The 14,302-nt window shown below is 38.9% G+C and overlaps 1 protein-coding gene across 6 annotated transcripts in view; it reads left to right on the top strand.

The window, feature by feature from the left end:
• The window catches only part of sik2b (salt-inducible kinase 2b), a 135,245-nt gene that overhangs the window by 79,045 nt on the left and 41,898 nt on the right, over positions 1-14,302 (top strand). For all 6 annotated transcript variants that reach the window (XR_009827444.1, XM_062060181.1, XM_062060179.1 and 3 more), the window contains exon 4: positions 4,226-4,387. Coding sequence is in view for 5 of the 6 variants with exons in the window: in XM_062060181.1 (XP_061916165.1) it covers positions 4,226-4,387 (162 nt within the window). In the remaining variant the exon portion in view is untranslated. The remainder of the gene's footprint in view (positions 1-4,225; positions 4,388-14,302) is intronic.

Below are 14,302 nucleotides of genomic sequence, written 5' to 3'. Positions count from 1 at the left end.
GTAAAAGCTCCCAAGAATGGAGCTCCCTACCGAGTCCAGCACACTGCAGCTTGAGGTGTGCTTTCATGAGCAGACAGAAAGTGTTGTGGCTCCAGGTTAGGTGCCGAGATGCGTGATCCCCAAGATACCTGAAGCTGAAGAACACTTCAACAGCTCCAAGGAAAGTTGTAGGCTTTAGACAAAGTTGCAAGGCCTTGCATAAATTGTGGGGATTGGTGGAATTGACGTGAATAGGCACGTTCAGGACATCGCAAATTTTTGAAGGGACTGGTATTTGTCAGTAGTGGTTTGTTTTGTGTACAGCGGTTCGAGTGTAGAAATGCATGTATGTGTATAATCAATGTTGTATATTAATTATATGTTATACAGAAATTATTTTAAATATAGGACAAATAAAAACATATATGGATAATTAATAGTATATATGTTGTACATTTGGATACATTGTTTATTTTGAATATGGTACAAGCAGTAGAAGATGGATGGGTGGATATTTATTTCCCGAAATCCCTTTTCACTCAGATGAACCTATGCACTACATGTGAGAGTACAGAAAGGGTGTCTAGCTATGATTGAATGGTCCTGCCTTCAGATGTGCTTTAGCGATCCAATGACTGATATCTGGATCATCTGAGGCTGCATTCATTCAGGAGAATAGCAGTGACTGAATGCAATGAAATGTCAATGAAATGCAGCGGCAAAGAGCGATGACCGGAAAAGTGGGCGAGGTTCAACTGATCTCAACTTTCGATGGTGTGACTGAGGCGTCTCCCAATTGAATAACTGTATCCATAACTGAAATGAAGCCATTCAGTTATTTTGTAGCATAAGTAGAGCATGAAGGAAAAACGTTCTGATGGTTCTTCTGGACCTCCTCGACACATTCCCCTTGTGGGTGTTTCTTTTGATTAGCAGTATTGCATGAAAGCATGAGAAATGCTCTTGTCACCAAATGGCATCCTCTTTGGAATGTGCCAGGTACTATCTAATCAACCACCTCTTCTTCCCCAGACAATTAATCACTAAATGGCTTCACGTCCAACTGATGCTTTGTAGTGGATGTCATGACTTTGAAACACTATATTATGCCTTTATCTGGTTGTTGATTCTGTTTTGGCTGTCACTCAATATTTCTAGCCCACAGGAAATATGTTCTCAGTTTAACGACTGATGAGCCTGTGAGGATGTTTTATATGCGAGTCAAATGTTTGTCTCACTTACAGTAGTGACTTTTCAGTGCATCATGACCAATGCTTTTTCGTCTTAAGAATTTGCTGTTAACAAATATGGTAATAGGACGTAATGGTTGAGTTTATATTTTAAACATGCTATAACATGTTTATCCTTGCACAATTTAACATGGGAGTAGGAAGCAGAGCTTATCAATTTTACCCATTCTCCATGTCTCGGCAATTACTAATAGTTTGTTCACTTCCGGTTTTTAACATGTTCCCATGTTGCCATTTTTAAATAGCCCTCTTTCAAAATCACAGTTAGCCATGCATCTACATTTTGTACTTTATGAATCGTTCTGAAGTTTTCATCTGTTTGTTCTTTAGTGTTTGTCACCCACAGTGTGTTATGGTTTCTCATTTGGTTGAGCTGAAAGGAAAGCCAACACAGTGTCCTATCTTGTTTGCCACAGAGTGTGAATAGAAGCTAAGCAAACGATGTGTGAACAAGAACCCTGCTGCTGACTCACATTTACCACAGATCATGGTGCTCCAAAAATAGTATTTAATTACATACGTATATACATATCAGAAAAATTGAATGTGGTGCGATGTGGCGATTTAAAGCTTCACTCGATTGTGTTTGCACAACCACCTCACTTCACACAGGCTACCACCTAGATGCAGCTAAAACATCACTCAAATCTAGACTTTGTCTTCCTTTTCTAGCTGCGCCTGGAAGAGGGCACTCTGGAGTGAAAAACATAGTGTCTTTTGATTGTACAAAACATGCTGTGATGAAACAGTACTATAAACAGTTAATAGTAGACCTGCCCTTAATAAAAAGTTAATTATATTTTAACATTTGGAAAATGGACTTGTCCAGGGTGTACCCCGCCTTCCGCCCGAATGCAGCTGAGATAGGCTCCAGCACCCCCTGCGACCCCAAAAAGGGACAAGCGGTAGAAAATGGATGGATGGGGCATTTGGAGAATGTTAACTCAAATACCTTAGGTCAGGGATATTTTGGGGGCCATATTTCCAGCAAGCTTAGGACCGGGGGTGGGCAAACTTTTTCCTTTACTATCTATTTATTTTGTCAGAGTTGCAGGAGCACTCTGCTGGTTTAAAGGACCTTCTATGTAAATGCTAGTCAAAGATCATCTCTATGACATCTCTCTAGTGTTTTTAAGACTATGCTGCAAAAATGTTAGTCTTTTACGTTTTTAAACTCACAGGCCACCAGTTGAGTGGCCCAAATGATGAAAAAGAGAGGACCACTAGTACAAATAAAAAAAATTGTACAAATGACTACTGACTGTATCTGAAGTAGGGTTGTCCCGATACCAATAATTTGGTATCGATACTTTTCCCAATAAAGGGAACTACGAAAAAGTGTCAATATTTTAACAGAAAATTTTGCAATACAATAAACACATGTTTCCTTTTACACTCAAAGAACAATTTTAGAAGGTTAAAATATAATTTAAAGGGCATTAAACACATTGTGTTTTTGTTGTTACATATAATCTGCCATAATCAAGGATTAGATTAGAATATAATAAAAACACTTTATTTACATAATATTACATGCTTCATGATTTATGGTTGCGAATCCTGGTTTGTGCTTTAAGAAACATACAACTATTAGTAAGTACTGAAAAAAAAAACTATGGATAAATGTACACAGATAAGCCATGTAGCAGGTAAAACACACATCTGTTAAAGGTTAGAACACAAATTGTAGCAATTTGTTACCAAATTCATTCATTTTACTTGCACTACTTGACTTTAGCTGGGCGGTCTTAACTCCGCTAATATTTGGCATCCATCCAAACAGCTGTGTGCGCATATACGTGTCTACATATTTTGTATATGCATGTGCACAACAGAGATGCTGTTAACTCATGAAAGTAGCTTACAGTATGTGTGTTTATGAGAATGTCAACATATTGTCTGAGTGACATCAGTGAGTGAGTGGTCGAGTACAGAGAGAGAGGAGCGCGCGCATTGCACAGTAAAGTGATGAATGGGTCCGGTTGTGTCCTGCAAAACTAACAATAAAGTAACCAGATTGTCACAAATTGGCGGCCTCATCATTCTGACCGGAAAGCGGATCTTATCAGACCCATTGCGGGGTAAAGTGAACTGAAGGGAACGTCTCCCCTGCACTCCTCGACTACAGTCTGCACCGGACCGAACAGCGGGACAGGTGTAACAACTACATTATTACCTGTCACTCTTTATAACTCCTTGTGCAGATCTGAATACATATGTTTACCTAAGTTTGAAGCAAAGGGGGTAATACTAATCGCCACATTTGGCGAGGCGTGTTTTAAAGCAGCACTTGAAGCGCGGTGCTTCCTTGTTTAAAGCGTCGCCTTTACTGTTGGTTTTGAAGTCCAAATACCTCCATGTTGTGCTTCACGCACACAATTAACCAGTAGAATTGTCGTTTTTTGCCATTCTTCCCCACCACGATGTTATTGCTTGTATGCACTTTGTGTGTGCGTTTTGACACACTCAACATCATGCGCCTCGCCTCGGCTCTGTAGTCACCGCAACACAGCGGCACTTAGATGAAAGACCGGTACTTTTCAAAAGCAGTTTTGTGCCAATTTCAATCAATTAGTATCGCGGTACCTTATTAGTACCCGTATAACGAACAACCCTAATCAGAAGTAAAAACAAGCTATAACAACCACCTTAGTTACATAAAATCGTAACTGCCAAGAAGCAAAGGACTGAGGTACGCTTAGTTATGTAAAGTTTGGACCCTAATGTCCTTTGTTTGCTGGCAAAGTTAAAATGTCAATGCAAGGATCTGACATTGTGTTTACAGTGGTCCAAGTTCCTCCATACAACAGGAGCACTCTGGTGTTTTTAGGAATTTTCTGCAAAAATGTTGGTCTCCCAAGTTTTAAACTGAACTCTAGGGGCTGGCAGCGTGTCATTCCATAGCCGAATTTGGCTCAGCTGAATGTCTCTGCCTTAAGTTTTGTTTGTAAGGCTTTGATGTCATTCTATCCCCCTTTCACTCTACCCAACTACAGACTACTTGGCGAAGCATGGCCCTCTCAGCGAACTGGAGGCCAGGAGGAAGTTCTGGCAGATACTGTCAGCGGTGGAATACTGTCACAACCGCAACATCGTCCACCGGGACTTGAAAGCAGAGAATTTGCTGCTGGATGGCCACATGAACATCAAAATTGCAGGTATGACCGCACGAAAAGAGCATTATTCTCTCTCATCGGTGAGAAATATAAGACGTCTGCACTGGATTTTTCAGTTCTAATGCAAGGCCTGCTGTTGTCGTCACTGCTGCCGTAGGTTAGAAATGTCTTAAGTACCTGCTTTAGCCATTTGCACTTCCATGTTGGGAAGTGGTCGAAGGTTGCGTAGGCCATGGCAAACGTTTGAAGTTCTCAGGAAGGATACGAAGGCCCTTTTTTTTAAGACTTTGGTAAAATGAAAGTGTGGAGATGCAAGCCCAAGCTGGAAGTATTGAAGTACTGTATTATACTAAATTTTTCTGACATTTTTAAATACGTCTTGAGTATCCACATGTAAGAATGGTATGTTTTGGTCGGTAAACGAAGATTGTTGAGATTCTTGACAAATGATACAGCTATCTGTATTTTCTATCCAACTAACAGTCGCGTAATTATGAAACCGCTGTTAACAGCACACCTATTCCCATATGGTGCCGCAACTACGCGTAATAAGGGAGACAGGTAGGAGCTGATAATCAGCTAGGCATAATCAGAATTGAGGAAACAAAAGGTCACAATACCGGTTCCATATAATACATACAAATTAATCCCAAACAATAAATACTCCCACCGAGCGCACCCCTTTTTCTAACATAACCAATGAGGAAAAACAACACTTAACCCTATACTACTGTATTTTTTTGGATTATAAATCGCTCCGGAGTATACGTCGCACCGGTCAAAAATGCATAATAAAGAAGGAAAAAAACATATATACGTCGCACTCGAGTATAAGTCGCATTTTTGGGGGAAATTTATTTGATAAAATCCAACACCAAGAATAGTCATTTGAAAGGCAATTTAAAATAAATAAAGAATAGTGAACAATAGGCTGAATAAGTGTACGTTATATGACTCATAAATAACCAACTGAGAACGTACCTGGTATGTTAACGAAACATATTATGGTAAGAGTCATTCAAATAACTATAACATATAGAACATGCTATACGTTTACCAAACAATCTGTCACTCCTGATCGCTAAATCCGATGAAATCTTCTTCCTCGTTGTCGCTCCTGGTATGCGCCGCTTCCTTTCTTTCTGCTGCTCGATCGCCGTTTTCTGCTGCATATTTCACTACGTCCAGCTTGTAATCTGCAGTATATGATTTCCTTTTCGGTGCCATTTTTGTTCAGCCTTTCTCAGTTTTTATAAGTTACCGCCAATGTTGAAATGGTCCATTTTAATAGCTACGGACATAGCAGCAGTTAGCATCCCATGACCCACAATGCACTTCTGCCATGACGCACAATGCACTTCTGCCATGACCCGCCCCGCCGAATTCTTATTGGTTGACGTGTGTGTGACGATTGCTGACATTTGCTTCGTCTCTTACGCGAATGAGATAAATAATATTATTTGATATTTTACGGTAATGTGTTAATAATTTCACACATAAATCGCTCCGGAGTATATGTCGCACTATGAAAAAAAACTGCGATTTATAATCCGAAAAATACGGTACACAAAGTATATACATACTATACATACTGTATATATGTATGTATATATATATGTATATATATATATATATATATATATATATATATATATATATATATATATATATATATATATATATATATATATATATATATATATATATATATGTATTCAATCATATATATATATATAAATATGTATATATATTAGGGCTGTCAAATTTAACGAGTTAACTATAAATTTCAATAACGGCACTAAGTTTTTTAACGGGCGATTAACACAAACACTTCCTTTTTGACACTCAGGCCGTGCCGTAGTGGGGGGAACTTGGCTGCTGTTCACTTGCTACTGATAAGCTACAAGCGAGCAGTAATAAACAAAAGAAACCTTATGGAAATATCAGGTTCAAATCCATGGCAAGTTCTCCCGACAAAAAATTACATTTTTTTTTGTCTTGAGAAGAGGCGACATCCCTACAGCAAACGCCTGCTGTGCGCATCATTCAGAGGTGGGTTGTACTTTACTTCCGTTCAGATTACAATTAAAGTGCAGTGATAACATAACATTTAGATTATTACTGTGACTAATTTAGCAAGTAAGATGACATAAAACTCAACAGAAATGAAAGACGGTCGTCAGGATGTTGAAAGGAGACTTTTTTTATTGCAAACAATCGATGCGACACAGAAACATGTCAAGACAGTTTCTCAAAACAATCACACACTTTTCCGGCTTCAAATTAAAAGCGCTACACTATACATCCGGTATAACTACATTTAGGGTTTATCATTAATATACAGCTTCATATTAGCCGCCACACCTAACAAGATATATTACAATGTATTGTAGCGTCCAGAAGAAAACAAAGTCTGACTTTCTTTTTAGCTTTTATTGCCAATTTTATGATAACGGGCTCAATTCCAACAAGTATTTCGTCCGTGCACACACTTCTGCCTCCGTGCTTCACTTCTAGACACACAACACTTGTTCATTCCCCGCCGACACGATATGTTCACAGACCATGGGAAAAATTACCATCATAACACACTAACATACGCATTAACAGCAGCAGGTAGTTACAGTATGAATGACTATAAATAGTTTATTATTTGCGCACCATTGACTATTGATGCACCAAAAATTTGGCTGGAAAAAGACATACTTTGATCACTGGAACAACATTTTTCTGGCTGGCTGAAATATTGTGTAAATTTCTATATTTTAAAACTTGTTCTGGTCATGTCTTCAATTAAATAATGATTAGCAGGCTCAATGTTACATTTAATTAATTAATAGAGAAGGTTAAAACATAGTCATGCAGCAATATGAAGGCCATTAACTTGTACAACATGTAATCTACAGAATATCAGAAGCATTTATTCAGGTAGAAATATCACAGATTACAGCTGGGATTTCCACATCTGTAGCTTCAGGGTTTTTTTAAGATGTGTTACAAAGCCTGTTTTTTAATTATTTTGTTTTCTAAAACAAAGCTGTCTTCCGGGAAGTGGTGGGCTTGTCCAGCTACGGGAGCCAGGGGAAGAAACAATTACAATAGGTAGTGCTTGCACCTTTTTGCCAGTTCATTGCGTATACTGTTCCTCAACATTAAAGTATCTTAACACAACAGCTCTGTCAAAGTGTTTAGTTTCTGTTAAATTTATTTAAGGCTGCTGATGAATCTTAACGGTGATTTTGGAGGCTTTAGTTTGTGGTGCATCTGAAGAATTCAGATTACTGTTATGTTACCACCATTAAAGGAACAGAACAGTTTGAGAACATCAAATTACCTCTTGTTGTCATCCCCTCGATGTCCTCAGCAGAAATGGTCAAAATTGACTGAAGCATATTTCTGTCAGAAGACCATTTGACTGGCACAATTACACGGTCCTTTGCGCGTCTGCTCATCTGTTTCTCAGAAGGATCCAAGATTACAACCTTGAGATGTTATTACCCCAATTTAAACAGACACATTTGATTCGCAGCCAATCGTTCACACCACAGATTATCTTTGTAGCGGGAAAACAATGAACAGAACAGAACATTACTTGGTTAGCGATTATGGGGTGGGGTGGGGGGGTAGTCGCTGGGGAGGACATGAGCAGCATTGTACATTCTGTGCTTTTTACCCCAAATCCACTTAAGGGTACACAGCAATTACAGTATAGATATAACGTAGATGTTTTTTGTGAATCTTTCGCTACCTCTAATATTTCATATACAAATGTTTGTGTTTTATAAATGCATCTTAAGTGAGAAGTTCCCTGCTGTTGACTGCCACATCCACTTTTCTCTAAAGACCCCTTTTTGATGGGCTGTTTGAATCTTATCCAGCTAGCGGTCAGTCACAAAAAGTCTTGATTTGTGGAGGCTACAGAGTAAAGGGGGTATAAGAGGCAACAGGGGGGCTGCCCTGCATGTTTTCAGCTCAAAATATTTTTCTCTGCAAATTGACGGACTGAAAGACATCCGTAAATATAATTTAGAATTCACCTGACCTCCACCAAGGCCGAAAAATCCCCATTTGGATTCGCACCAAAGTGTACAGCAGAGATCTCTGTTGTTGTTCGGTCTGGGCATAACACCACCCGGTGCATCATGTGCTACAGAAGCTTGACTTGAGTCATCACGGCCGACGAATGACTCAACCAACCTTTTGCCCAAGGCAGACGCTCCTTGGGAGATCAAGTGCTGTCCTTAGGGCCCCACGATCCAGTGTGCGGGTACCCCGTTTTGCGTGAATAACCGCATGTAAAATGTAAATTATTGAATGACATAGCGCTTTACATCAAATGTGGCCACAAACGTATTCAAAGCCCCTTCCTGCTCTGTTGCTGATAAGAATATAATTGGAAATTTCCCCTAATATTCTCTATTTCCAAGATGGCATGCAGCGTTAGTGCTAGGCTGGTAAACTCCTACTAGGATCAAATCCCAGCTGGTGATGTAAATTTAGATTTTAATTGTTACGTTTTTTTGATTTTTTTTACTAAAATAAATACATTATTAAAAAATGTATTCCCACAAAACATGAATCTAATTCAATTCAAGTTTGATTGTAAAAAAAAATATACCGTATTTTCCGGACTATAAGGCACACTTAAAATTCTTTTTTTTCTCAAAACTCGACAGTGCGCCTTATAACCCGGTGCTTCTTATGTACGGAATAAAACTGGTTTTGCTTACCGACCTCAAAGCAATTATATTTGGTACATGGTGTAATGATAAGTGTGACCAGTAGATGGCAGTCAAACATAAGATATATGTGTAGACTGCACTATGATGGCAATATGACTCAAGTATTTCCCCTCGGGGATTAATAAAGTATTTCTGATTCTGATTCTGAATACCAACAATTTATATGTTCCATTGAAAATATAAAAAATTACACACGGCACTCAAAAATCTATCAAAATGTTTTAGTACGACTTTGGCAAGCTATGAAGCCGCACCGCTTGATGGATTGTCGGTGCATTAAACATACGAGTATTATTATGGCATGTGTATAGGGTAAGACATATTATTTGGCGTTTTGTTTCGCAATATTATGCTAAAGCAACTTTTCTTACCTTCTGGTACCTGCTGATCTGTATTTGGGATCTGCATAAATCCTGAAAAATTGCGCGCATCCGCCTTTGTAGTCCGTGCCGACACGGGAGTCGATAAGCTTCTTCTTTTTCATGATCTTCTTGTTATGGGACATTCATCCTTCGCTGTTGACATTTCTAATATAAAGTAGTGTAAAGTTGTTACTTATATCTGTCAGTAAACTCGCCATGAAAGCGCTAAAACATACCCGTGTAGTGAGTTTACTTTATTCACCCAAGGAACTTTAGTTATTAGAGAGTTCCGGTCGGATGTTTTTTCACGGGACACATTTCCTTGTTGTTGTTACCGGATGAGGAGATGCTGCTCCGTTATTGATTGAACTAAAGTCTGAATGTCATTAAAACAGTTAGCTCCATCTTTTGACACTTCTTTCACTCCGGTCCTTGCACGCTACAACACTACAACAAAGATGACGGGGAGAAGACGCTGTCGAAAGTGAGCCACGTAAATAAGACCGCCCACAAAACGGCGCATCCAGTAGCGACTGTCAGAAAGCTGCTTGAAGATGATCTGTAAAACATCATCCATGCAACATTTTGACCAAAGAACCACCATTACATGTTATGTAGACCACAAGGAAGTGTTTTCCATTTAGAAAAAACCCCAATATAATATGACTCTTTTATATATGAAAAAAGATGGAAAATAGACCATTGATCGGCAGTGTGCCTTATAATCCGGTGCGCCCTATGGTCCGGAAAATACGGTTTACGTGGTTTTACTCATTTAAATTTGCGGCAAATTATTATTTTTTTAAGTCCTTACCAAGTTTTGCTCTGAACTCGGGTGGCCAACCAGCCGCATTATGCCCACAGGGCCGCCAGTTGAATAGCCCTGTTGTTCAAGATCTCACAAAAGTAAGTACACACCTCACATTTTAGCAACCATTTTATCATATCTTCTGAAGTGACAATACTGTATACATGAAACTTTGATATACTTTGGAGAAGTCGTGTACAGTGTGTATAATATAGATTTACCTACTATCCGCTAAAAATGACACACTCTGCTTGTGTTGATTAATACTGTAGAAGCCTCGTTAGCACCGAGCAGTTTGAGTCAATTATTTATGGTACAGACCAGTTAGACCGTATTAAGAGGTCCTGAACAGTGGGCCTGTTTGGGTCATTGCCACACACAAACTTAGCACAATATTAGCCTAAACGTGGGTCGTCTGATGTGTGTGTTTGCGCGTGCGTGTGCGACACGCATAGTGCTGCCAGCCTGTAGCGTGCGGCAGCTTTTTGACATCAAATGGGCTGCTCAGTATTCTGCTCTACTAAGTGGGTCACAGCTTCTGATGCAAAAAAAAAAATCCACTGGCAAAACAAGATACACAAAAAACGCTCTTTACCTGCATGTCACATCTTACCTTCACAGCAGCATCATTCAGTGACACACAGGTGGTAAACCCTGTGTGTTGTTGCTGTGGCATGACGCTTCAGCTTCCTTCTCACTTCAGTTGCACCTGCTGCTGCTATACCTGCATGACCGCATACTCACACATGCACAGTCGTATAAGTGGTTATGCACATGAACAGCTATTTTCTGCTATTTGCGTCGCGCAGTATGTTTACAGCGTTGGTTCCTCAACTTTCTTGATGAAAACATACCTGATTTAGTATCTATTTGATACACCAGTGGTGTGTGCTGAATCTTCTAACACTTAAAGGGGAACTGGAATTTGTTTGGAATTTTGCCTATCGTTCACAACCCTTAAGAGAGACAAAACACATGTTTTTTCGTGCATTTTTTTTTCTGCATTCTAAAGATTAGAAAACGCTTGTGAGCTGCGGCGAGCAATGCAGCTAATAATAGTAATCAATTCTGCCTATAAATCATTTTAAATAAATAAAAAAATGATTAATGGGTTATACCTGTATAGCGCTTTTCTACCTTCAAGGTACTCAAAGCGCTTTGACAGTATTTCCACATTCACCCATTCACACACACATTCACACACTGGAGTTGGGGGTTAAATCACCAAAAATGATTCCCGGGCGCGGCGCCGCTGCTGCCCACTGCTCCCCAACGGGATGGGTCAAATGCAGAGGACAAATTTCACCACATCTAGTGTGTGTGTGACGATCATTGGTACTTTAATCTTAATCTTAATCTGATGAATTGTATCCTAAAACCGTCAAGAATACTTTAAGTTTCCATAACCTGCATAATACCCAAACTGTAGCGACATTGTTATTGTAAGAGCAAACACTGAGAAAATGTTTTTTAACGTAGTAACACTTCGCCTTGCACACATAGACACGCACAGCCTTAAACTGCTGGCATTAGCAATAGAAAAGGTCGCTTCTGCTTTATCAGCTGAATCACTTTTGACATCACCAATCTGTGCTGATTGAAAAACATTACAATCATTTTACAGTACTTGTAAAGTATTAGCCCACATTTCATGTTTTGTTTGTACACTGCTAGCTCGACCGTGTATGTACAGTAGTTGCACTACTATAATACATTGTAGTGACTTGCTCAATAGACAGTTGTGTGTTTGGTTCAATGTTTCCAGTTGATTTTGGGAAGGTGGAAACAAGTTTCTACCACTGCAGGGTTTGTTAGCAGTTTGCTTTTGTTGTGATGCAGTTTCTTTGAGCAGTGTCCTCTTAGCCAGATAAAAAAGCTTTTCTATCGGTAACCGTGCAGGAGAAGCACATTTCTGTCGGCACAACTTGGCAAGATTCACATTTACGCCACCAAGTCATGACAGTCCTGACTCTCTCGTCCCAATCTGCTCCAAACTTTCAGCCTCGCTTCGTGCTCGATCAGCTTCCATAACCAGTAGTTTGTCCTCTGTATATTCAGCTTCAAAAAGATAAGGTTCTGAATCCTCACTTGTCCAAAAAATTGTCGTCTTCGTTTATGGCAACAGGCCTATGACCAATTATCGCAATAAAGAAAGTGCATGGAAACTGGGACTTCACATGTAATGTGTGAAAACACCAGAGGTGGGACCAAGTCATTGCTTTGCAAGTCACAAGTAAGTCTCAAGTCTTTGCCCTGAGGTCTCGAGTCAAGTCCCGAGTCAAGACAGGCAAGTCCCGAGTCAAGTCCAAAGTCAAGACTGGAAAGTCTCAAGTCAAGTCACAAGTCCTGCATTTTGAGTTTCGAGTCCTTTCAAGTCCTTTTAACCACAGACTAATATTTTCACACAGATTGTGTATGCTTTTAAAACGCTGTATTTATTTATTAAAACAAGTGCATTTGAAATAGCAGGAAAAAAATAGTACTGACATTGCAATTCATAATAGCACTATTAACCAGTCATTTTAATAGTTTAAACATTTTTAAACATTTAACTCATTCCTTTACAGAATAAACACATTTGCAAAAACAAGTGCAACTGTACTTGTTTGTACAAAAGTGTTAACATTGTATTTCCATGGCATATTGCATTGTAACTAGTTCCACAGCAGTTTCTATTCTGTTCTTACCTTATCTCATTGATCTCATCTCATACTGTATGTGTGTTTATGTGTGCGTACACATGAAAAACATAACAAATACATGAACATAACAATGGACAGAGTTTTACTTTTTAGATGTCAGGGCCCTATGCAATATGTACACATATTCTTAATATAGTATACATTTTAACTGACCTTTATTTGACCATGTTTGTCTTTTTGTAGGTGGCTAAAATATGCGGTGCTGCTGACCGCCGTCTAACGTTATGTTACTGTGTGTGATACATTGACTAACGTAACGTTATATGTAGTTACCTCATGCAACCCTGCTTAAAAAAATCACTTGACAAAAAGTATGAATAAGGAAGCAAACTGCAGTGGACGCAACATATTGCTGTGTTTGAAATGATGTTATAACCATAGACATCTTATAAGTAGACGCAGTATTGGTTGCTGTGACGCGAGCAAATTGCATCTTGAAGTGGTGATGAGGAGCCGGCGAGCAGCCTAAACTGACAGTTGACAGGTAGAAAACAAAGATGCCGGGCTGGTGTTCAGCGTTTTCCTGCTCAAATGAGCGGACTGTTGAAAATAGGAATCGGGGGATTACTTTTCACAAGTAAGATTTAACATTAATGTACTTTTGGTTGTATTTTATGAAAATAACATTACTACAGAGTTAAGAAGGAGCAAAGATCTTCAATATTTGTATGTGAAAATCACAAACAAATCTTCTGGGGGAGGATGACGCCCCTACAGGGGTTTGGTTTACAAACTTTCAGCCCCACCTAAAACAAAATTCACCAGCCGCCACTGATTATGATGCATTCTCATTTTAGGCAAAATATAAGACAATGCTTTCTTAACAGTATAATTGTAACCAGGAATAAGTCTTCAAGTAACAATATTCAAATACTAACATTGTTGGGTAAGACAGCATTTGGTTTTATTCTGAATCCAGTGAAACAGATTGGTGGTTTTAGCTGATATAAAGACTTTCAGGTGTTTATATATGTTTAAGTATTTGGCAGACGCTTTTATCCAAAGCGACATACATAAAAAATACATATATAACAATCACTGTAAACATTATCATTTAAGGGAAGAATGTAATACAAAATATCAATACAAAGTGTCAAGACAGAATAAACTCTCTGCTGCTGCAGCAACAGAGATACGGTCTATAAGATATATAGATATCTAATGTATTCATACATTGTTTATGTAGGATATAGGCATGTATATATAACGTAATTATATTGTTTCTTCAACTTAAAAATAGCTGACCGTTTTTTTCCCCCTTCTCTGGGCTTATATTCCCAGTTTTGATCTCGGACGTCTGGTCACTTATAGCATATACGAATATTCTATTACTGTTAAGCAAA

Source organism: Entelurus aequoreus, linkage group LG10 (genome assembly GCF_033978785.1).
Source record: "Entelurus aequoreus isolate RoL-2023_Sb linkage group LG10, RoL_Eaeq_v1.1, whole genome shotgun sequence".
Lineage (NCBI taxonomy): Eukaryota > Metazoa > Chordata > Actinopteri > Syngnathiformes > Syngnathidae > Entelurus > Entelurus aequoreus.
The sequence above is the reverse complement of the archived record's forward strand: the minus strand, read 5'-3'. Positions and strand labels throughout refer to the sequence as shown.